The following is a 22,468-nucleotide window of genomic DNA, read 5'->3' as shown; positions in this document are numbered from 1 at the left end:
GGGAGGAGCAGTCATAGCCTTTACATTACAAATTTCTGCCTTTTAAAAAATACTCTAATGCCTCCATAATTTGTGGTGGGATTTAGACATTTGGCAGATGGAGAATCCTAGGGTCAAGGAGGTGCCTTTTGCTGGCAACATGAAAATCCATTCAGATTTGGTAGTTATACATGCTTGAAAAATCACCATTTCCCGTCTATGTTTCAAACAATATAGTTTGCTTTTGGTTCGATACCAAAAACTCTTGAGATTCCATTTGCACTGAACATGCATCATACTAGCACCTCATCTCAGGAGTCTACACAGAGATGAACTTCTGGACAGGACAGAGCTACTGCAGTAGATCCTCTGCCTCTTGTGGCTGTGCCCGTAAAATACGCTTAGGATTACGAGAACATGCATTGTGCTGAGACCCTGGAAACCCTGATTTCTACTCACTTCAGTGAATTGGTGATGGTAATTCCATGCCTTTCACAATCTCTATCATTGAGCAAGGTCTCACAAGTTAGACAAGCCAGAAACAGAACCCAAATCTTACATGGCAGATCTACGTCTCAGCCACTTAACATTAGCAAATATCTGTTCTTAGCTATGCCATCTGTTAGATAGGGCTACTCCTGCATATGTAACCCAGCAATTTTGGGTCCATAGATGAACACTGCCTTCTCCTGCTGCCAACTCATGAAATTAGTCATTTTGTTCCAGGGGAAGTTATCTCAATTGCAGTGCTAAAGATTCAGGATTCAAACCCTGCTGTTTATAGATCTGGGATTCTCGAATCCCAGGCCACAGTGCTCTTAGGAGTCTGTACATTCCGATCCACCACCCAGTGACCTGTAAACAGTCACCAGAACTTGAAGCTCAGATTTGGCAGTGAAGGGATTTGGCACTCTAGTGAAGGGATCTGGTAGGCAAAACTGCAAGGCTTCTCTTTAAACCAAGCAGAGGAACAGGAAGTCATGCCTGCAACTGGGTCTTTCCTGCTTAGGAGTGCCTCTGTGCTACCTGACTCTGACCGCCTGGTATCCAGCCTGTCCACTGGCCTATCTTAGATTGACCTCCTGACTCTGCCTGTCTCCTGACACCTGGTCTGCCCTCTGGCCTGTCTCAGATTCTGGTCTCCTGGTATCCAGACTCAGCTGGCCTCCTGGCTCCCAGCTCCCACTATGACCACTAAGACAAATCATGCCAGGGACAGATTGTTCCTGTTGCACATAATAGAATTTATTTTTGCCCTTAAAAAACACTGTTAAAATAATGTTATTGAGATAGCAAAATCATAGAATCAAAGAATATCAGGGCTGAAGGAACCTCAGGAGGTCATCTAGTCCAACCCCCTGCTCAAAGCAGGACCAAGCCCCAACTAAATCATCCCAGCCAGGGCTTTGTCAAGCCTGACCTTAAAAACCTCTAAAAGGAGGAGATTCCACCACCTCCCTTGGTAACCCATTCCAGTGCTTCACCATCCTCCTAGTGAAAAAGTTTTTCCTAATATCCAACCTAAACCTCCCCCACTGCAATTTGAGATCATTACTCCTTGTTCACATGCGTCTGACGAAGTGGGTATTCACCCATGAAAGCTTATGCTCCAATACATCTGTTAGTCTTAAAGGTGCCACAGGACTCTGTTGCTTTTTACAGAACCAGACTAACACAGCTACCCTTCCGATACTTGACTTCTTGTTCTGTCATCGACTACCACTGAAAACAGTCTAGGTCCATCCTAGAAGATAGGAAATGCTAGGTTTAAGGTTAAACCTATTTTTGCATCCTTGTGCACATCTATATGGTAGCCTTGCCTTTACCATCCACTTGCTGTGTGATGCTTGGCAAAAGCCACTTTAACCAAAACTTTTCATGAGTGGCTATTAAATATATGTCCCTTTATGTTCTGGGTGCTCAACCTGCAGCCTAATTTGCAGAAGTGCTGAACATTCACATTTTTTCCCCACTTTTTTTCCTGTGTGTGTAGCTACACACATACCAGTACACATTTTCTTATTATTTAACTTCTGCAGTGGAATAATTTTTTTTCTTTTACCCAGGGAAAATATACTAAAAACAGTACCAGGGATATATCTACATAAATGTGCTGATTTTTGTCTGATCAAAAAAGACCTGCCAGTAAATTATACACCAGAACTTATTTCAGAATACTAGACTTCACACTTTGGTTTTAAGAGCAGTTAAAGGCTACAGTATAATATAAATACTGCAGCACAGCTCTTCTCTGCTTTCATGAGAAGAGAATTCAGCTTCATATCATTTGCAGGGAAAGCAGGTTTCAGTTCTCAGCCTGCCACAATGCAATCTCCCAGAAGCATTCTGGCATTGACAGGATTGCATGACATACTTGAATATTCTGTGTGCATCCCCAGGCTTCAAAACTGGCAACAGTTCTCCAATTCATGACACAGATTTGATTTCACAAGGTAAAAAATGCTAGAGCATTTGGTTGACCTTTAGCAATATTTTCTTTACACTTCATTAGAGGTACACTTCATTCTACTGCACTACTGTGCAAGAAGTAGTGGGGAGGACTCAGGTCATGTCTACACTACCCCATATGTTGGCAAAACTTTTGTTGCTCACGAGTGTGAAAAAACTACTGCCCTGAGAGACAGAGGTTTCACCAGCATAAGCGTCACGTGCACAGCGCTATGTCGGCAGGAGATACTGTCCCGCCAACATTGCTACCGCTGCTCAAGTAGACAGTTTTATTATGTTGACGGGAGAGCTTTTTGCCCTCGGCACAGCGTGGTTATATGAGTGATCTTACAGTAGGACAGTTGTATTGGTATAGCCGTGCTGCTGTAAGCCTAGATGTGGACTTAGGGACCCCTATTCTTTCCCATGCACATAGTATGGGGATGATAGCAGTCAAGAACGAGCAGGCAGAGAGTGTATCAGAGGGGTAGCTGTGTTAGTCTGGATCTGTGAAAGCGGCAGAGTGTCCTGTGGCACCTTATAGATTAACAGACGTATTGGAGCATGAGCTTTCATGGGTGAATAGCCACTTGGTCGGATGCATGCACTACAGTCTAGTCTATAAGGTGCCACAGGACTCTGCTGCTTTTTCAAGGGGAGAGAGGATCAGATAACGTGCTGACCTGTATTTCAAAGTCTCAAAGAGGCATGGTCTGCTGTTTAGAAAGGGCTTTCAGACTAACCCATAACTGCTGCACTCAGCAAGCACTATGAAAGGTGCATATTTGCCCCTTTTTTTGAACAAGAAGGTCTCCCTAGGGAGCATGGACTACTCCAGGAGTGCTTCTGCTTCCTCTCACTGCACCAGCCAACGCAAGATTTGGAAGAGGCAAATGATTTGTTCTGCTTTAAAAGCAAAGGGAAAACCCTATCCAGATTTCAGAAGGCAGGAAATAGATATGCAATCCAGCCCTGCTGCTGCTGCAGTCAATGGGAGCTTTTCCTTATTGTTAATACAATTGGTTCTCAAAAAATATGAACAGTCAGAGCTACCACTATTATCGTTTACTGTACATAGTATTCTTTGTTAGACTCTCTTGCACTCTATCGCCACCAGAGAAATAAACTCCTCTAAATAACCTCCATGGGCTTGGATCAGCCCATTGGTTCTTTTGGCTTCTGCTGGCAAAAAACACAGTCTACAAGTACACCTCCATCGTTGTTGTGGAAAATTCCACGGGGAGTTGCAGGACACCCAAGAGCACAAGTTCCTCATAATCCTGATCCGCTGAGGCACCTGAAATCATCCAGGTCAGCCTAGAAGATGAGTGGAGTCAGTTAGAATGGAAAGAGGGGCAGGAGACCAGAGTGATGCATTAATTCAGAACATCTCTTTGACAGTCTCCACTGTCAGGACTCCAGTGAAGCTACCAATAGAGCTTAAAGAGGGGTGGGCAAACTCCAGCCAGGGCACAGGGGCTGCATCACACAGCTCCTGGAAGCAGCCACATGGCCCCGCTCTGGTGCTCTAGCTGGGGCACAGGGGCACAAGCCACTCCACATGACTTCTAGAAGCCACGGCATGGCCCCGCTCTGGCTCCTAGGTACTCCAATGGCCCCCTCCGGTGCTCCAATGGGAGCTGCAGGGGCGGTGCCTGCGGATGGGGCAGGTTGTAGAGACACCTGGCTGTGCCTCTGCATAGCAGCCGTAAGAGGGACATGCCACTGCTTCTGGGAGCTGCTGAGATAAGTGCCGCTCGGAGTGCATCCCTGAGCCTCTCCCCACCTCCTAACCCCCTGCCCCAGCCCTGACCCCCCTCCCGCTCTCCAAATCCCTCAATCCTAGTACGAAACACCCTCCTGCACCCCAAACCTCTCATCCCCAGCTCTACCCTAGAGCCCGCACCCGCAGCCAGAACCTGCACCCCTGCCCCAGCCCTGATCCTCCTCCTGCACTCCGAACCCATCAGTCCCAGCCCAGAGCACCTTCCTATACCCCAAACTACTCATCCTCAGCCCCATCCCAGAGCCCGGACCCCCAACCAGAGACCTCACCCACTCCCGCACCCCAACCTCCATTTTGTGAGCATTCATGGCCTGCCATACAATTTCTATTCCCCGATGTGGTCCTCAGGCCAAAAAGTTTGCCTCCCGCCCCTCCCCTCGACTTAAAGCCTCTCTCCTTGGTAGAGCTCCTAAGGTAGACTGACAGCTATACTGCAAACTCTTTCTCTTTGTGCATGCAGAGATTTCAAATCGTACGTCCCCTGCGGAGTGATTCAAATTTTATTTTTCAATTGTATACTACAAACTCTCAATGAAATGTGTACTGAGAATCAGGTTCTGCTGTTTCCCTATGACAATGCGAACATGACTGATATAAGGACAGTGCTCCCAAGACAAAGTTATATCTTACTTGTAAAAGCCACATGCCAGATGAGAATCTGTGATATAAATATGAAGTGTAAGGCATCCAAATACTAAACCCAAGAAAATATGAACACTGCATTTTTAATGATTTTTTTCAAAGAGCAAAGAATTATAAAGCTCACACACCTGAACAAACACTTATTTCTATCAAAGGTAAACCATTTTTTTTTTTAAAGTAGAGAAAAAATGAAATATCAAAGTTCTAAGAAAATTCCCAAGGGGACATTTTCAAAGAGAAGTCCAAAACCTTACCTACCTTTATTCCTTAGCTGTTAAGTCCATGTAATACTGAATGGTTTTTTCTCCAAACAAATGCTTCAATTGTATTTTTACAAACAAAATAATTATCAAAGAAAAAAATCAATCCTAAAACAGTGAATTATAGTAATGTACCTGTGTACTGATTTCCATTTCAAAAACTTCCAAGATTTTACTCAACATTAAAATAAACAAAGGATTTTACCACTGTAAAACATATCTTGATAAAAAAGGTATGAACCACAAAGATTTCTGTACTCACTAGTTTTGCACTGACAAATGCGGCAACCATTTTGGTCCAGTCTGAAACTATATATACAGTCTCTCTCAGTCAATGTGCAGTTCACCAAAATCTCACATGTGGGTGGACCTATTGTGATGTACGTTGGTTCTAATAAATAAGAAAAAGAAATAAATACAAGTAAGTATAATTGGTTAGAAATAACCACTCCCTTCTTGCAATATTTTTAAAATATAAAGTTTTATCATATTATCAGCCAAAAACTTCTTTAAGATTAAGTTACAGCCGAGAGTACATATCAACAATTTAAGTAACTATATTACAGGAATGTTGCAATTAGCATAAAAAACAAGCTTTATAAACCTAGGAAATTTAGAATTTGGGCTTCTTTTAAATTTAATATCAACATGTTAAAGGGTATGGAAATGCAGAGAACAAAGAACCTTAACTCTGCCCTATGGCAAACCACACAGAAACCCAATAATTATGACTAAGGCACTTTTTAGTGTTCCTAGTGCCAGCTCACACTAAATTCTTCATAACTGAAAGTTAAAGTCAATAACAAAATGACTTATTCCTATTTTTTTCAAATACAGCCAAAGCATAAAATTTCAGTAAATTTAAATTATGTAGGGACACTGAATTGTTAAGACAATATGAGGGGGGGGGGGGGGAGGGGAAGAAGCGGGAGAGGCTACTGATTCAAATTAATGGATCAACAGTACTTGTAAATTCTCAGAAAATTCATACTGTAATCAGAGGATAAAATGCTGTATTTTGGGGGAAGATGTGCTGCATTTTTTATACAGAACAAAGATGTTGAAAATCCCTGTCTGAAGTGCAAAACAACAGTAATAATGGGGTTGCAACCAGCAACTCCAGAACTTTTTTCCATCTTTTAGCAATACTTCATATTTAGATTGCATTTTAAAACATTGCATAGTTTTCACAACAGCCCAGACCATAGTAAAGTATTTCTATCCCCAGTTTAAACTAGAGAAACTGATTATATATACATATAAACCAATTATTAAACCAGTCTTGATTGTGTAAACCCTTATTTCACACAGCAGTGCCAATGAAATCATAGGCAAAAGTTTGCCATCTTTTACTTTTCCTCCAGCATCCATTAGAAGGTTGCATCAAAACCACTTAGCAACTTTAACTACAGAATTAGACCTCTAGCCTGAAAAGACTTACGAACATGTTTAACTTTTTGCACCATGGAGTAGCCCAGTGAATTCAAGAGAACTTCTCACAGTGCATAAAATCAGCCATGAGAGTCACTTTTTGCAGGAATGGGGTCTTAAACTACACTGCAGTTTGATCTCAGCAGATGAAACAGCATATAAAAATCGAAGCAAGTTGAAATGAAAAAGTGAAAGTGGAAAGGAAAACACAGAAATATCACCTGTGTCTCAAAAACAAACAGCTCATAAAACAACTAGTGTACTGGCTCATTCTGTTTAAAATATGTAGAACAGTAGTATTTACTTATATTCTCCCATTCTGCTTTCCAGAACTGTTCCTCCCAGCTTGGGAAGACAGACTCGTGCTCACAGGGCTCAAGCCAGTGCGCGAAAAACAACTGTACGGATGTTGTGGCTCCAATGGCTCACGATAGCCACCCAAGATCAAGTCAACCTTATCCAGTAGACTTGACCTCAGGTGGCTAGCCCAAGTCTCCATTCGAATGGCAACATCCACTCAGCTATTTTTAGTGCACTAGCTCAAGCTCTGATAGCACAGGTCTGTCTACTCAGGCTGGGAGACCTCACTCCCAGATGCAGTAAGCATATTCCGAGTGTCTGTGGACCTCTTAAATTAAGAACAAAACATAAGAACAGCCCTACTGGGTCAGACCAAAGATAATCTAGCCCAGTCTCTTGTCTTTCAACAGTGGCCAGTGCCAGGTGCCCCAGAGGGAATGACCAGAACAGGGAATCAAAGTGATCCATCCTCTCACCCATTCCCAGCATCTAGCAAACAGAGGATAGGGACACCATCTCTGCCCATCCTGGGTAACAGCCATTGATGGACCTATCCTCCATTAATTTAATCTAGATCTTTTTTGAACCCTGTTATAGTCTTGGCCTTCACAGCATCCTCTGGCAAGGAGTTCCACAGGTTGACTGTGCATTGTGTGAAGAAATACTTCCTTGTTTGGTTGTTTTAAACCTGTTGTCTATTAATTTCATTTGGTGACCCCTAGTTTGTGTTACGAGAAGGCCTAAATAATACTTCCTTATTTACCTTCTCCACACCAGTTATGATTTTATCATATCCCCCCTTAGCCATCTCTTTTTCCAAAATGAAAAGCCCTAATCTTATTAATCTCTCCTCAGCAGCTCTCCCATGGCCCTAATCATTTTTGTTGCCTTTTTCTGAACCTTTTCCAATTCCAATACATCTTTTTTGATATTAAGGCAACAGCATCTGCACACAGTATTCAAGATGTGTGCGTACTCTGCATTTCTAGAGAGGCAATAAGATACTGTCTGTCTTATCTCTCTCTTTCTTAATAATTCCCAACATTCTTTTAGTTTTTTTTGACTGCTACTGTACATTGAGTTGATGTTTTCAGAGAACTATTCACAATGACGCCAAGGTCTGTCTCTTAGTGGTAATAGCTAATTTGGATCCTATCATTTTATATGTATAGTTGGGATTATGTGTTCCCAATGTGCATTACTTTGCATTTATCAACACTGAATTTCATCTGCCATTTTGTTGCTCAGTCATTCAGTTTTGTGGGATCCTTTTGTAACTTTTCATAGTCCGCTTTGGACTTAACTATATTGAGTAGTTTTCTATCATCGGCAAATTTTGCCGCCTCACTGTTTATCCCTTTTCCAGATCATTTGTGAATATGTTGAATACAGACCCCTGGGGGACACCACTATTTACCTCTCTCCATTCTGAAAACTGACCATTTATTCCTACCCCTTTTTTCCTTTCTTTTAACCAGTTACCAACTCATGAGAGACCCTTTCCTCCTATGCCATGACAGTTTACTTTGCTTAAGAGCCTTTGGTGAGGGATCTTTTCCAAATATTTCTGAAAATCTAAGTACACTATATCCACTGGATTCCCCTTGTCCACATACCTGTTGACCCCCCTCAAAGAATTCTAATAGATGGGAAATCATGCCTTACTATTTTCAAAAAACATGTTGACTCTTCCACAACAAAATACGTTCATCTATGTGTCTGACAATTCTGTTTTTTACTATAGTTTCAACCAATTTGCCCGGTACTGAAGTCAGGCTTACCAGCCTATAATTGTTGGGATCACCTCTGGAGCCCTTTTAAAAAATTGGCATCGCATTAGCTATCCTCCAGTCATTTGGTACAGAAGCCGATTTAAATGATAGGTTACAAATCACAGTTAGTAGTTCTGCAATTTCACATCTGAGTTCCTTCAGAACTCTTGGATAGTCCTGGTGACTTACTACTGTTAAATTTATCAATTTGTTCCAAAACCTCCTCTAATGACACCTCAATCTGGAACAGTTCCTCATGTATTTCACCTAAAAAGAATCTCCCTCACTTCCTCAGCCGTGAAGACCGATGCAAAGAATTCATTTCGTTTCTCTGCGATGGCCTTATAGTCCTTGAGTGGTCCTTTAGCATTTCAGTTATCCAGTGGTCCCACTGGTTGTTTAGCAGGCTTCCTGCTTCTGATGTACTTAAAAGAATTTTGCTATTACTTTTTGAGTTTTTAAGCTTCAAATTCTTGAAGTTCTTCAAATTCTTTTTTGGCCTTCTGAATTATATTTTTATACTTCATTTGCCAGAGTTTATGCTCCTTTCTATTTTCTTCATTAGAATTTAACTTCCACTTTTTAAAGGATGCCTTTTTGCCTCTCACTGCTTATTTTACTTTGCTGTTTAGCCATGGTGGCACTTTTTTGGTTCTCTTACTATGTTTTTTAATTTGGGGTATTTTAAGTTGAGACTCTGTTCCAGTGTCTTTAAAAAGTTTCCTTGCAGTTTGCAGGGATTTCACATTTGCCACTGTACCTTTTAATTTCTGTTTAACTAACTTCCTTATTTTTGAGTAGTTCCCTTTCTGAAAGTAAATATGACCGTGTTAGGCTACTGCGGTGTTTTCCCCGCCATAGGGATGTTAAATTTAATTATACATGGTCACTGTTAGCAAGCAGTCCAGCTATTTTCACGTCTTGGATCGGACACCGTGCACCACTTAGGACAAAATCAAGAATTGCTTTTCCTCTTGTGGGTTCCAGGACTAGCTGCTCCAAGAAGCAGTCATTTAAGGTATCAAGAAACTCTCTCTGCATCCCATCCTGAGGTGACATGTACCCAGTCAATATGCAGATAGTTGAAATCCCCCATTATTATTGAGCTTTTTATTTTTATAGCCTCTCTAATCTCCCTGAGCATTTCAGTCACTATAATCATCCTGGTCAGATGGTTGGTAATATATCCCTACTGCTATATTCTTATTATCGGAGCATGAAATTACTATCCATAGAGATTCTATGGTACAGTTTGATTCATTTAAGATTTTCTCTTCATCTGATTCTACATTTTCTTTCACATATAGTGCCACTCCCCCACCAGCACAACCAGTTCTGTCCTTCCAATACATTTCGTATCCTGGTATTACTTGTCCCATGGATTATCCTCATTTCACCAAGTTTCTGTGATGCTTATTATACCAATATCCTCATTTAAAATGAGGCACTCTAATTCACCCATCTTATCATTTAGACTTCTAGGATTTGTATGTAAGTACTTTAAAAACTTGTCACTTTTTAGCTGTCTGACATGACATGATGTAATTGAATGGGACTCTTTCATTTGACTATTTCTCCTTGGATCCTACCCATATTTTATCATCATCTTCCATTCTCTCCTCCTTACTAGGACATAGAGAATCCCTTTTAATAGATCCTCCCCTAAAGGATGTCTCTCTCCAAACCATGTGCTCCTCCACACCTGTTGGCTTTCCCCAAGCCCTTAGTTTAAAAACTGCTCTACGACCTTTCTAATTTTAAGTGCCAGAATCCAGTTCCATTTTGATTTAGGTGGAGCCCATCCTTCCTGTATAGGTTCCCTCTTTCCCAAAAGTTTCCCCAGTTGTTAATAAATCTAAACTCCATCCTCCCTATCATCTCACTCATTGAGACCCTGCAGTTCTGCTTGTTTAACTGGCCCTGCATGTGGAACTGGAAGCATTTCAGATGATGCGATCATGTTCTTATGTTCACCTATAATGACAGTTGTCCTTGTAATTTCTATCTTCGAATCCATGCAAAAAACTCTGAAGAGTCAGTGAGGCTTCTTAAATCCAATAGCAAAAATAACTAAGGTTAATGTAATTTATCAGCTTTACTAACACCCCTAGCAAAGCTTGTGAATTCTATGAAACTAATAGCTACAGTTCATAACAATTATAAGCATGAATGGTGAAACTGCCAGAACTTGCAATTTCTGCGAAACCAGTAACTACCATGTTAGAAATTTTCAAACTTTGCTGGCACATCTTGTAAATTCAGTGAGAAAAATAGCTAACACTCACTGAAATTACTCAACTATTTTCATTATTATTATTATTGTATTAGCTCTAGAGCACTAATTGAGAATGAGGTATCATTGAGCTAGGACTGTCCAAACACACAGTAAGGGAAATTTCTTGACCCAAACAGTTCATAATCTAAATTGACCAGGTAGACAAGACTGAAAGTGGAAACCAAAGCAGAGTCATGGAATGACTTGTTTAAGGCCACATGCAACAGGTCAGGAACAGGGTCAGGAACTGAACTCCACTCTCCTCATTCCCAGTCTAATGTCCTATTTTCTAGACCACAGACTTCTATTCACCATGCTTATACTAGTTGGAAGTTTTGAGAAGGCTTCTGAGGGAGGTACAATCTGTATAAAGTGCCTGAAATAGATGGTCTGCTGTAGAATTCATGCAAGATAACAATCTCAGCTAGGTGTATGAAGAAACCTGTAAGCTTAGCTGGTGATATCTCAGAAGCTACAATCTCTGTCAAGTGACTGAAGGATATTGTAACCTCATTTGTTGATCTCATGCAAGACTTAAGATTGATTGAAGGATCTTTATTTATGAATTTTCCATCTTTTAAGGGTATTATTTATAAATACCATAATCTAATAATGTTATTGTAAATTAATGAGTATTTATTTAAAGTCTTAACGTTGTTCATCCTTTGTTGTTCTTGTCCAATATTTCATTTTGTGCCAAAAGAATGTTGTTTATGCTTTGTGCTGGGTTCATCTCCTGCCTTTGTATAAACTCACAGCACAACAAAGGCAAATAAATGAAGCTGCTACACTGTGTAATGGTCCTGCAGAGAGCTGTCTGAGAACATTTCTACTATGGTTTAGAATACTGTACTGGGTTAGGAGTAGATCAGAAGTGTTACAGGGCCCCAAAGTGGTAACCCGTTTTAGGGAATATTGGACATTTTAGGAAGAGTAGCTGACAAGATAGTAATGCTATTTAAATAATAGAACATCACATTTACACGGAACTTTGTCCTAACTTGAATGGTGCAGGATAAATTTAGTTGCCACACACATTACTGTTCGCAATTTAATCCTTTACACATATCATTTAGTTTTGTATTTATTTTTCTTATGAGGGAAATGCTCATTTATGTAATAGAAAACAAATCTTATTAAAGGGAATGTGTTATGCTAGAAGAACATCTATTGTTTCAGACTTTTATAAATGCCACAACTAATCAATACAACTGAAAGTAGGAATTCACTGAAAATTGTCATCATGGGAACTTTTGTATTACTCGTACCATCAGGACATAAAAGAATGGACTGTGGACAGAGGAGGATTTCATGCCCTTCTTTTGAATTTATCCCTAAAACAATTAAATTATACCTACATATTAAGTAAAATCTATAAAAAAATCAATTGCTATACTTTGCATTTTGTAGCCCTTGAAAGCTACAACAGGTTTGATTTCTGATTCTGTTGTAAACTGGTACATACTCTTGAAAAATTACCACTGCCACTCTGAAATGTTCAGCAGCATGTTATTTCTTACACATGACACAACAAAACCACCGCTACACTAGTTAAAACAAACTTCTGCTAATCCTTCATTTGTTGTGTTTTATTATTCTATTATCTCTCACTTTTGTATCTGCTCTAAGCATCCCAAATATTTCCAGACAAGCTTACAAATCTGTTTTTTCCCCGCTCCGGTCCATAAAGGTAAGCCCTGAGATACAGTAATTTTATATGCATGCCTGATTCTCAATGAGCTGCAAACAGAGGACAAAAGAAATAATTTCACTCCCCACTCCTCCCACAAAAATGCAGCTAGAAAAAAGTATCAGACCTTTTCACTTCACTAGACAAGACTCAACAAATAAAGCCAGCTTTGCTGCTGCCAGTCTTCTGGTTATTTGAATAGGCAAACAGTAGTTAAGCTTAAAAAAGCACATAAGATCATGTGATCTGGGTTAGCCTTTCACTGGTGCACTTGGTAGAAACTGCAGGAGAAAGATCGAGTGCACAGATGAACAATGGGTGGGAAAACTGTGTAGTCTGTCTGTATATTTTAGAAGTAGAACTAAATGGTAGATAAAAGCAATGAAAAAGGGAGGACAGAAAAGAAAAAAAAGGGAGTGGCTAAGGTGAAAAGGATTCCTCATAATACAGGTTTCACTGCCACAAAATGCTTAGTTAAGGTTACATCTACTATAATCTCTTGTTTTCACATCCTCATAACTGTCTGAAAAAATTCTCCTCTGAGGCTAAAACGTTCTATGCTTCATCTCAGCAGCTTTCATATTTTTTTTTTAAATTTGAGAAAAATCTGTTAATCCATTTTTGATTTATGGGAGACTGACATTCATACATTCTTCACTTTAAAAAACAGGTCACTTTTTGTACAATAACTGAAAGAGTTTAGGAAAAAAGCTCCAAACCAGGCATCCGGCTACCCTTTCATGAAGATTTTTTTTTGTTAGAATAAGTTTGCAAAAAATAAAAATAAAATACAATAATTGGAAAAAAACACTGAGTGTTCTCAAAGTAGGTATGTCCTAAGATTTAAGCAGCACCTCATTAAGTCCTTCTCCATCCGCCACCCCATGTGAAATCACCACAGAGTCTCCCTGCTTATCAAAACTAGCGACTCAGTAAGGACAGGGCTGCCTTTCAGGCTGAAGGATTCTGTAAATATTCTCTTGAAACACATAGCAAAATTCACAACAGACGATAAGAGTGGGTACAAGAAAATCTAGAGTTTGCAATTCTATTTTTTTAAGTCAGTTTGCGAATTTTTCTGCAAGTTCTACACAGTCTAAGGCATTGTCTACAATGGAGATTTCAGCCTTGGACGGTCAACACCCAAAGTAAAGGCACCAGTGTAAAACCCTAACGTACACAGTCAAACTCTCTAAGCCGTGATCTGCGCTGATCCAGCTCACCTAAGCTTGAAATCAGGGTGGGATGCAACAGTGATGTAAGATATGATTTGCGTCTTTTCCATTCTATGGGCTTGGCTACTTTAGGGGTTTGGAGCAATGCAGCCACACCGATAGCTGATAACAAATAGCCGTAACAAGGGCAAACCACCAGTGCAGAAAAAAACCTAAATTTTCATTTTTTCCCCCTAGGGAAAGATACTTTCATAAAATACCAAAGTGCTGCTGCCCTGTCCAGAAAACTGTCTCTTATCAAACAGCAGCAGCAAACCTGAGAAATTAATCTATTTACCTAAGTAAGATATGAGCCTCATAGCCTACATTGGACAATAACATGATCACATTATCAAAGAGGCAGATTTTCCCCACTTAAATAAAACCAAGGAAATTAAATGCAAAAAATATATAAATCATATAACAGAATGACTTTTTTCTATCCAGGTATAATTGTGTACCCTGCTGAATCATGAGGTCTGGGAAACAAATACAGCAGAAGGACAGAGTGGGTTCAGATGAAAATGAAAGACCACTTTCAGCAACATTTGAGTGAGAGTGAAACACCCACTTCTCATTATGAAAGCAAAATGAAAAGGAGATGAGTTTTTAAGGCCTAGGCGTTTACACACACACAGTGTAGGGGCAGCACAGAAACTAAGTGAGGGTAACAAAGAACAGCCAAAACTTATTGATGATTGTTCACCCTCTGTAAAAGCACATCATAGGAATGGAAATTAATAGAACTAACAGATACATTGTTCAAAACAAACAATTCACTGAATTTCTCACTTTACTTCCACTACTCTGGCCCATAGTTTATGCAGTTTTTCAGTTAATCTTACTTATAAAGCATAGAAGACATCCTCAAAGGCTGATCAAATGCAAAGCTATACTCTTTCTCCCTCAAGTGCTCTTAACCGTTCATAATTGTAACTTAGACTGGTAAATGAATCCACACCAAAAGAAGAGGGAGCCAATGTAAACATAAGCATTATTGCAATGCTGCATATACTGCCAGAATGAGGATGCACCAAAAGCTCATTAGATACAATTTAGGGAAGTTTCAAGAAAGAGAAGCAAAACTTGTCTACTCAGGGAAGTGAAATCCGTGGCAAATGACTGCAATTTCTGATCATTTATATATTGCTGCGGACAAGCCCTACTGATTGCTTCCCTCACCCAACACATACAGCAGTCTCCCTTGCTCACCACTATAAATTTCTTGGTGGTTTATTGTTTCTCCTAGCTGCTCTGGTAGTTTGAGCCAAGGGAATGAAAAATCTTGTCAAAGTTAAGTGTTCCACAGATCTACAACTGACAGCGCACCTCTTTTGGCTTCCAGCATAAACTACTATACAGTTTCCTAACAAATGATGTAATTCAGACATATCTCTTATGCAGTTACCTTGTAATTTTCAATTGCTTACAGTTCTAAACAGATGTCCCATGTGAGCAGATAACTACTTTCCTTTCCTTAAGAATAACTACTACTGAATGACAGCTCATGTGCACACTTTCACCTGCTATTAGCAAGGAGGCTGCAACACTCTTCCAACTCAGCTTGAAAATCTCAAGAGCTTTGAGCAAGTTGAATCAAGCTAAGCAACTACTCCCATCTAGTGGCTCACCTTCTTTCTCAAATAAGGTGGCACACTGAAACCCGAGATCTGATTCAAATGATGGCTTCCAACTGATATTTTTTTTTTAAATAAACAGAAGTCAAAAATGGTGCAAAATTCAGAACAGTTGTTATGGATCTGCTCAAAGCAGCAACCAGTTTTCCAGCCCCTTTTCCCTTCTTTGGTGCCTTTTATACCATACACCAGAAAGGAGCATCTAGCCTAAGATTTATTTAAAAAAAAAAAACATATATACTGAAAAATACACTGAAGAAACCCTCAGAACTTGCTAATTTCATATCACAGGCCTTATCTTGCTACTTCCATTTATAGATATTCCCACATTAAGTAAATCTGTAAATTATACCCTTAGAGTTTGTCAATATGGTGATTTAGCACCTGGTAAACTGGGGTGTAAATCTACAGCACACCTGCCTGCATACCCTCTTTTAAGGTTTGTAACTTGAGTTTGTTGTTGTTTTCAAGACCTGAAATAAATGATATTACTACAACTGAAATGTTGCATCAGGTACTGTGAATATGGAATATTGCCTGTGTTAATATAATGCAAAGTAATTAGGAGTAAGTAAGTTATGACTAACTTGCAAACTCAGATTTTATCAGTACAATATACCAATATTTTGTAAAGATATTCTTTAAGAGTGAGGCATTATAAGATTTTTCATAAAGGAAAGGCTGCCATTTTTTACCAAAGTAGTAGTCAGAAGTTTGAAATATTGAATAGATTTCAAGCACTTATCTTTTTATTTCGCAAGTCTGCCACAGTATGGAACTAGAAAGGCAATTTTACACCAATTCCCTTGATGAGTTCATCACTATCTTTATTTCTGTTTCCAGTATTTAACAATGGTTGACAGTTTACAAACTTTAGGCTGTACTATGAGAAGCAATTTCAATAGGTTGAAGATCAATGGAAGATATTACTGCACTCAGTAATGCATATATAAAATAAAATATGCCCTTGAAGTTAACATGTTTACAGTGAAAGAATTATGTGGAGAACAATTCTATACTGATGAGGAATCCAGATACATGTCCTTGGGATTCCTTGAGAAAGCGTTAACCATGTACAGAGACATAATTCAATAGAAAGATCTATGCTTCATCTCAGGCCCCTAAAACTTGTAAGTAATGAAATGTAAAATAAATTCTATTTTTGAGGGCAGAAAGTATCTATTAAGGAATGGAGAAGTAGAATTAAATACTTTAACACAGCTATGAAGAGAGTCCTCTAGCCTGAGTTAGACAGAATGTCCCTGTGTTTGGTAAAGCAAAATAACTCTTCCTTCTGCACCTTTCTAATGTGATCTATGTCTCTAGTCTAGAAGGCCTAATGAATTTTACTTTTTAAGACAACCAGCACTGAAGAGACCTACAGAGATGAAAACTCAATCTATTTTAGTATTTATTACCCAGGTTATCGCAATATACTTCATACACACGTGAATAGTAGACTAAAATACAAATTTGTCATGTAGCACTTAATCTGACAAATAGCCCAGATTTGCCCCAAAGGGTGTGCTGCTTAAAAATCTTGCATTAGCTTCTACATATTTGTTTGAAAGTTGTCTGCCGTCCAAAAAACTTTAAATGCTGCCTCCTAAGCAGCAGTGTGTGTGTTTACTTAAGCTTCCTGGAAAAACATTCATATAATTCCAAGAGTGACTAAATGTTTTCCATCCTCATAGTTAACATTCCAGACCCCCCCAACTCCCTGAGTTCATTACATGGAAAATACCAGCCCCAAATTCGGAGTAACAGAATTTCCTTCAATGGTGCCAACATGCCTAACACAGAATTAGCAAGCTTTATAGTTAATGATAGTTAAATGATGAAAAATTATCTCTTTTAATTCAACTTCAAATAACTGTTTATAAGTTTTTACAAGGTATTAAAAAGAAGCGGTTATGGGGCATTATTTTTGGTAGTCACTGCATGAACTAAGAAAATATGTACACTAAATATTACAAAGCATGCTCTAACTGGGGTTGGAAGAAATCATTTATTTCAGATTTGATGCCAAATTTTACATTACTTAACATAATTTGGTATCTAAATAACTACATGTATTCATTTATCCAAAGAACATTTTTTTGATTGTTACTACCTGAAAAAAAGCTATCCCCTGCTTCTGTGCTATTGAAAACAAAGAGCTTCCTTCAGACCAACATGCCATAATCAAAGTACTTTGTTCCTGAGCTGCTACACCAATACTCATGCAGCTCCCTGTTCAAATTTAGCTTAATACAACTAGGAATTTGTTTCCACAATTTTTTGACTGGAGTGATACTGACAAATATTGATCTTTATCAACTGAAATCAAATCCGATTAAGTCTATTTGTAATGGCCAATTCAATAGACATGGGATATTCTGACAAGGCAGATCACACTATCATCATTACTGGAAGGTGTTAAGGCAAAAGACTAGAGAGTAACTTAATAGGTATTTGGTAGAAACCTATGAATATATAATGTTCTAGAGGAATGAAAGATCATTGAAAAGGCTCTTTACCAACCAAATCTCTCTCTACTGCAGTGTCATAGATCATTCTTCTGGATACCTTCAAAATACATGCATTCAGAACTCTCCCCCACAATGGATCCTGAGTCTCAGAGTTAAAGAAAAGTTACACCTTAGTAGTATAATCTTCCTGACTCTTCTTGAAATTGGACAAAGGTTTCATTGGCACTGGGTACCTTATACGCTTGGGTGTATGGTTCAAATATTCTCCTGGATGAGCTGGGAATAGGCATTAGCTCAAAGTGGCAGTCAGGCAAAATCAACTTAACCGGACTCTGTTACAGAATTGTGTTTGCATTCTCTTGATTCACTTTGAAGAAAAGAGATTTAGGACAAACTAGCTGTTAACTGAACTGGTACAGGGCCAAATAAATTCACATGGCCAAATTCTCTGCTAGTGTAAACTGGCACAGCACTACTGACTTCAGTAGGGCTGCATCAATTTACAGCAACACAGAACTTCTTCCAGTCTTCCATGATTGAATTGTGCCCATTTTTACACAATGAAATATTGGATATGCTAAGATAATTGAACCCAACTGCATTTCAGCTGGGTTTCTGGAGCCCATTATTGATGGCAATCATTCAAGTTTCCCTTTATGAAGGCAGGGTACGTGTCAGGCACACTTCAAGAGGAAGTGCTGATGGCTCTGCTTATGAAAACCTCTTGTAATAGTAACTTTTCAAATTAACATACAGTCTCTCATCTGCGATTCTGAAAGAAGGTTATTGGTAAGTTTATGTCAGAACAACTTAGTTTTCTGAAACTCAAATACCTGGTTTCATATGTGGGTTTAAGGTTGGAGAGCAGATAAGCTACACTGACAATCTCTTGATGACAGATACAAGTCAACTGTACTTGCTGATTCTGTTAGCTTTATCAGCAGCCTTCAGTACCATTCACCATGATATTTTGTGACTTGCCTGCAAGAGTTCTCTTCAGTGCTTTTATTTTTTCTCTAAGAGGAGGGTACCAAAGGTTGGTAATGAGACTCTGGTCAGCAATGCCACCAAACACCTCTTTTCTTCTAATCCAGATACTGCATCTTCCGTATTCTCCCAATGTCTGACCAATGTAGGGAAATGCATAGGAGTTATTTGGCTTAGCTTCAATAAGAGTAACATGGAAATAATGCTGACCTGGTATGGGGAAAAATGTTTAGGGATAGGTACACAGTTTATGGGAGATATATGTCTAATCTTTATCAGTACGGAAATCCCTGGAGTTGTTTGTGGTACATCCTTCCTTTCCCCATCTATTTCACTACAGTAATCCATGCCTTTTTAACCTCAAGACAAAATTACATAATACAGTCTACCTGGAACTACCTTAAGTAAAGCAACAGGAATATTTGGCTAATGCAGTATACAGCCACCCGCTCCCTGGGACAAGCCACTGCACAATCCATCGTCTGCAACAGTGGGGGAACATGCTCAGAAGTGGGTTTTACACATTAGTGAGGAACAATTAGCTGAAAATCATTCTTCAGGTAGGACAAAAATATCTTTTCTACAGCATTCCTCAACACCAGTGTATTATCAGAGACTATAAAGTACACTGTTTTAAGCAAAGGATAGCTTAACTGTACTATGATATACAGAACTGTTTCTGAATAATAGCTCAGATGGCAACTGTGCATCAAGGTACTGATTCTGATCTCACACTGGTGTAAAATCAAGTTCAATGATGTAATCAAAACCAAAACAACCCCAAAACCTAAACGTCAGTGGTGTAAAACCCAGAGTATAGTATACAGTAAAAATATGAACTCCAGGTTGTCGCTCTACATAAAATCATTAGCTGAGGCTTCATTTTCAAGCTTCATGAGGTTTTCAGCACTGTTGTGGAGTGAACCCTAATGCCTTCTCGGATGGGAAAGCCCTTACATTTCTTAAGCTTCTTTAGCGGAATACACTATCCATATTATTATGGATGACAGCCAATTCTTTCAAGGCTGCTCTGAAAAAAAAGATCAAAAACTCTCTCTAAAATCAGCGGAACTGTATAAACAAACTAGTAGTTTTAGTATCTAGACCAGATGTGGGCAAACTACGGCCTGCGGGCCACAGCCTGCCTGCAGGACCGTCCTGCCCGGCCCCGAGCTCCTGGCCAAGGAGCCTAGTTCCCAGCCCCTCCCCTGCTGCCCCTCCCCCTTCCCTGCAGCCACATCACCATGCGGGTTGCACTGTGGCCCACTGCTCCTGCTGGGCAGCGTGGGGAGCACAGCTGGCTCTGGCCCAGTGTTGCAGCTGCGAGGTCCTGCTGCTGGTAAGGGGGTGGGGAGTGGGGGTTGGGGCGCTGGATAAGGGAGCAGGGGGTTGTGGGGGGTAGAGAAGAGGGAGCAGTTCGATGGGGTGGAGGTTCGGGAGGGCGGCCAGGGGATGGGGAACAGAGAGGGTTGGGAGTGGGAGTCCCAGGGGACCTGTCAGGGGGCAGGGATGAGGATAGCGGTTAGGACAACAGTCAGGGAGCAGGGGGGCTGGATAAGGGGGTGGGAGTCCCGGGGTGGCTGTCAGGGGGTGTGGGTGTGGCTAGGGGTTGGGGCAGTCAGGGAAAGGGAGAAGGGGGGTTGGATAGGTGGCAGGGGTCCCAGGAAGGGAAGGTCAGGGACAAGGACCAGGGGGGTTGGATGGGTTGGAAGTTCTGAGGGGGGCAGTTAGGGGGCTGGAAGTGGGAGGGGATGGATAGGGGGCAGGGACCAGGCTGTTTGGGGAGGCATAGCCTTCCCTACCTGGCCCTCCATACAGTTGTGCAACCCCAATGTGGCCCTCAGGCCAAAAAAAGTTTGCCCATCCCTGATCTAGACAGTGAAACTCCAGTTCATTCTGCAATTCTGAATTTGGACAGGCTAAAGATAGCATTATTGCCTGACTGCTATGAAAATGCGCCTTCACTTTAACAATGAACTTATACCTGGCAGGTTGAAGAATACTGCCCTTATGAAGAACCTGAAAGGCAAGTTCCTGAAGTTTCTAGAAGCTCACTCTACCAATGATCTGAACATATTTCAATCAGAAAATCTGGCCAGACTTAGGAAGAGTGCAAGTGTTTACAGGTTTGAACAAGGATTAATCAAGCCAGATTATAGCCTCAGAATCCATTTCCAGAGTGATCGGATTTTTTTTTGTTTTCAGAAATTTCAATATTTTCCCATTAACCTATCCTAGTATTCAAATTCTTACGGACATAGCTACGTAGACCAGTAGACCTCTTTCCAAATCCTCTTTCAAGAAATGTAGCTCCTGTTGAACAGAGCTTTTTCCAGTCTGCTGCCCTTTTACGCTGCATCATTTAGCTAATGTTGTGTAGTTAAATAATCATGTGTGTGGTAAGCTTAGAATCATGGAATATCAGGGTCGGAAGAGACCTCAGGAAGTCTTCTAGTCCAACCCCCTGCTCAAAGCAGGACCAATTCCCAACTAAATTCCAGCCAGGGCTTTGTCAAGCCTGACCTTAAAAACCTCTAAGGAAGGAGATTCCACCACCTCCCTAGGTAACCCATTCCAGTGCTTCACCACTCTTTGAGTGAAAAAGTTTTTCCTAATATCCAACCTAAACCTCCCCCACCGCAACTTGAGACCATTACTCCTTGTTCTGTCATCGGGTATCACTGAGAACAGTCTAGATCCATCCTCTTTGGAACCCCCTTTCAGGTAGTTGAAAGCAGCTATCAAATCCCTCCTCATTCTTCTCTTCTTCTGCATACTAAACAATCCTACGTAGTCTATTACTTTTATATCTAACTTATTTTCAATGTATTAAAATTGCATCCCTGTCATAAAAAGCACACATACCTTATTTAGCCCTAGCAAAACAGTTAATAAAAAATCCCGAAACGAATTGATCAGGCCAAGACTGTGTGGCCTATTACGCAGCACAGCTGTTCCTCATCTATAAGCTAGAGATTGAGGGATTACTATGAATTGGTCTCTTCCTACCTAAATCAAAGTGTATAATTTTCACTGTCCTTTGCTACACTGGAGACCGTGCTCTTTATCAGAAGGATTTAACAGCCCTCCTTTTATGACCTGAGGAGAAAAGACCAAAATAATAGAGTGAGAGAGAGAGGAGAAAGGGGGAGGAATTGTTTGGTAATATTTTTATCCATGATTGCAACCCAGTAAGCTGCATGTTAATTTTGTAAAAAATAAATTTACTTCAGGATAATACAGTAGTCTACTGCCAGCTCACAGCCAAAAGATCAATATTGTATCCACAAACCAAATCACCAATTACAAAATTAGAGACGGAATAATTACAACATTAATGTAGACCCATTCTCTCCCAATATAAACAAGACCTTCCTGAGAAGATTTTTTTGTGCTTCTGTATTCAAAAAGACTACCCTCTCTCAAACATCCACCTAAGAGAATCCAGCCAAGGACACGTGACCCAAAATTTTAACAATGCCCCTGCTAGGAGAGCAAACGGATTTTTCTACTTTCCATGTTCTGAAAACCTAAATACAACAAGTCTTACACAGTATGCTGTCAAATTCTGGAGTT

At 40.1% G+C, this 22,468-nt stretch overlaps 1 protein-coding gene across 3 annotated transcripts in view; it reads right to left on the bottom strand.

Annotated features, from left to right (window-relative positions):
• The window catches only part of CRIM1 (cysteine rich transmembrane BMP regulator 1), a 330,365-nt gene that overhangs the window by 89,589 nt on the left and 218,308 nt on the right, over positions 1-22,468 (bottom strand). For all 3 annotated transcript variants that reach the window (XM_075064226.1, XM_075064227.1, XM_075064225.1), the window contains one exon: positions 5,378-5,506. In XM_075064226.1, the coding sequence (XP_074920327.1) occupies positions 5,378-5,506 (129 nt within the window). The remainder of the gene's footprint in view (positions 1-5,377; positions 5,507-22,468) is intronic.

The sequence above is a fragment of the Chelonoidis abingdonii genome, chromosome 3 (assembly GCF_003597395.2).
Source record: "Chelonoidis abingdonii isolate Lonesome George chromosome 3, CheloAbing_2.0, whole genome shotgun sequence".
Taxonomy (NCBI): Eukaryota; Metazoa; Chordata; order Testudines; family Testudinidae; genus Chelonoidis; species Chelonoidis abingdonii.
Note: the sequence above shows the minus strand (reverse complement) of the source record. Positions and strands in the feature narration are given on the sequence as shown.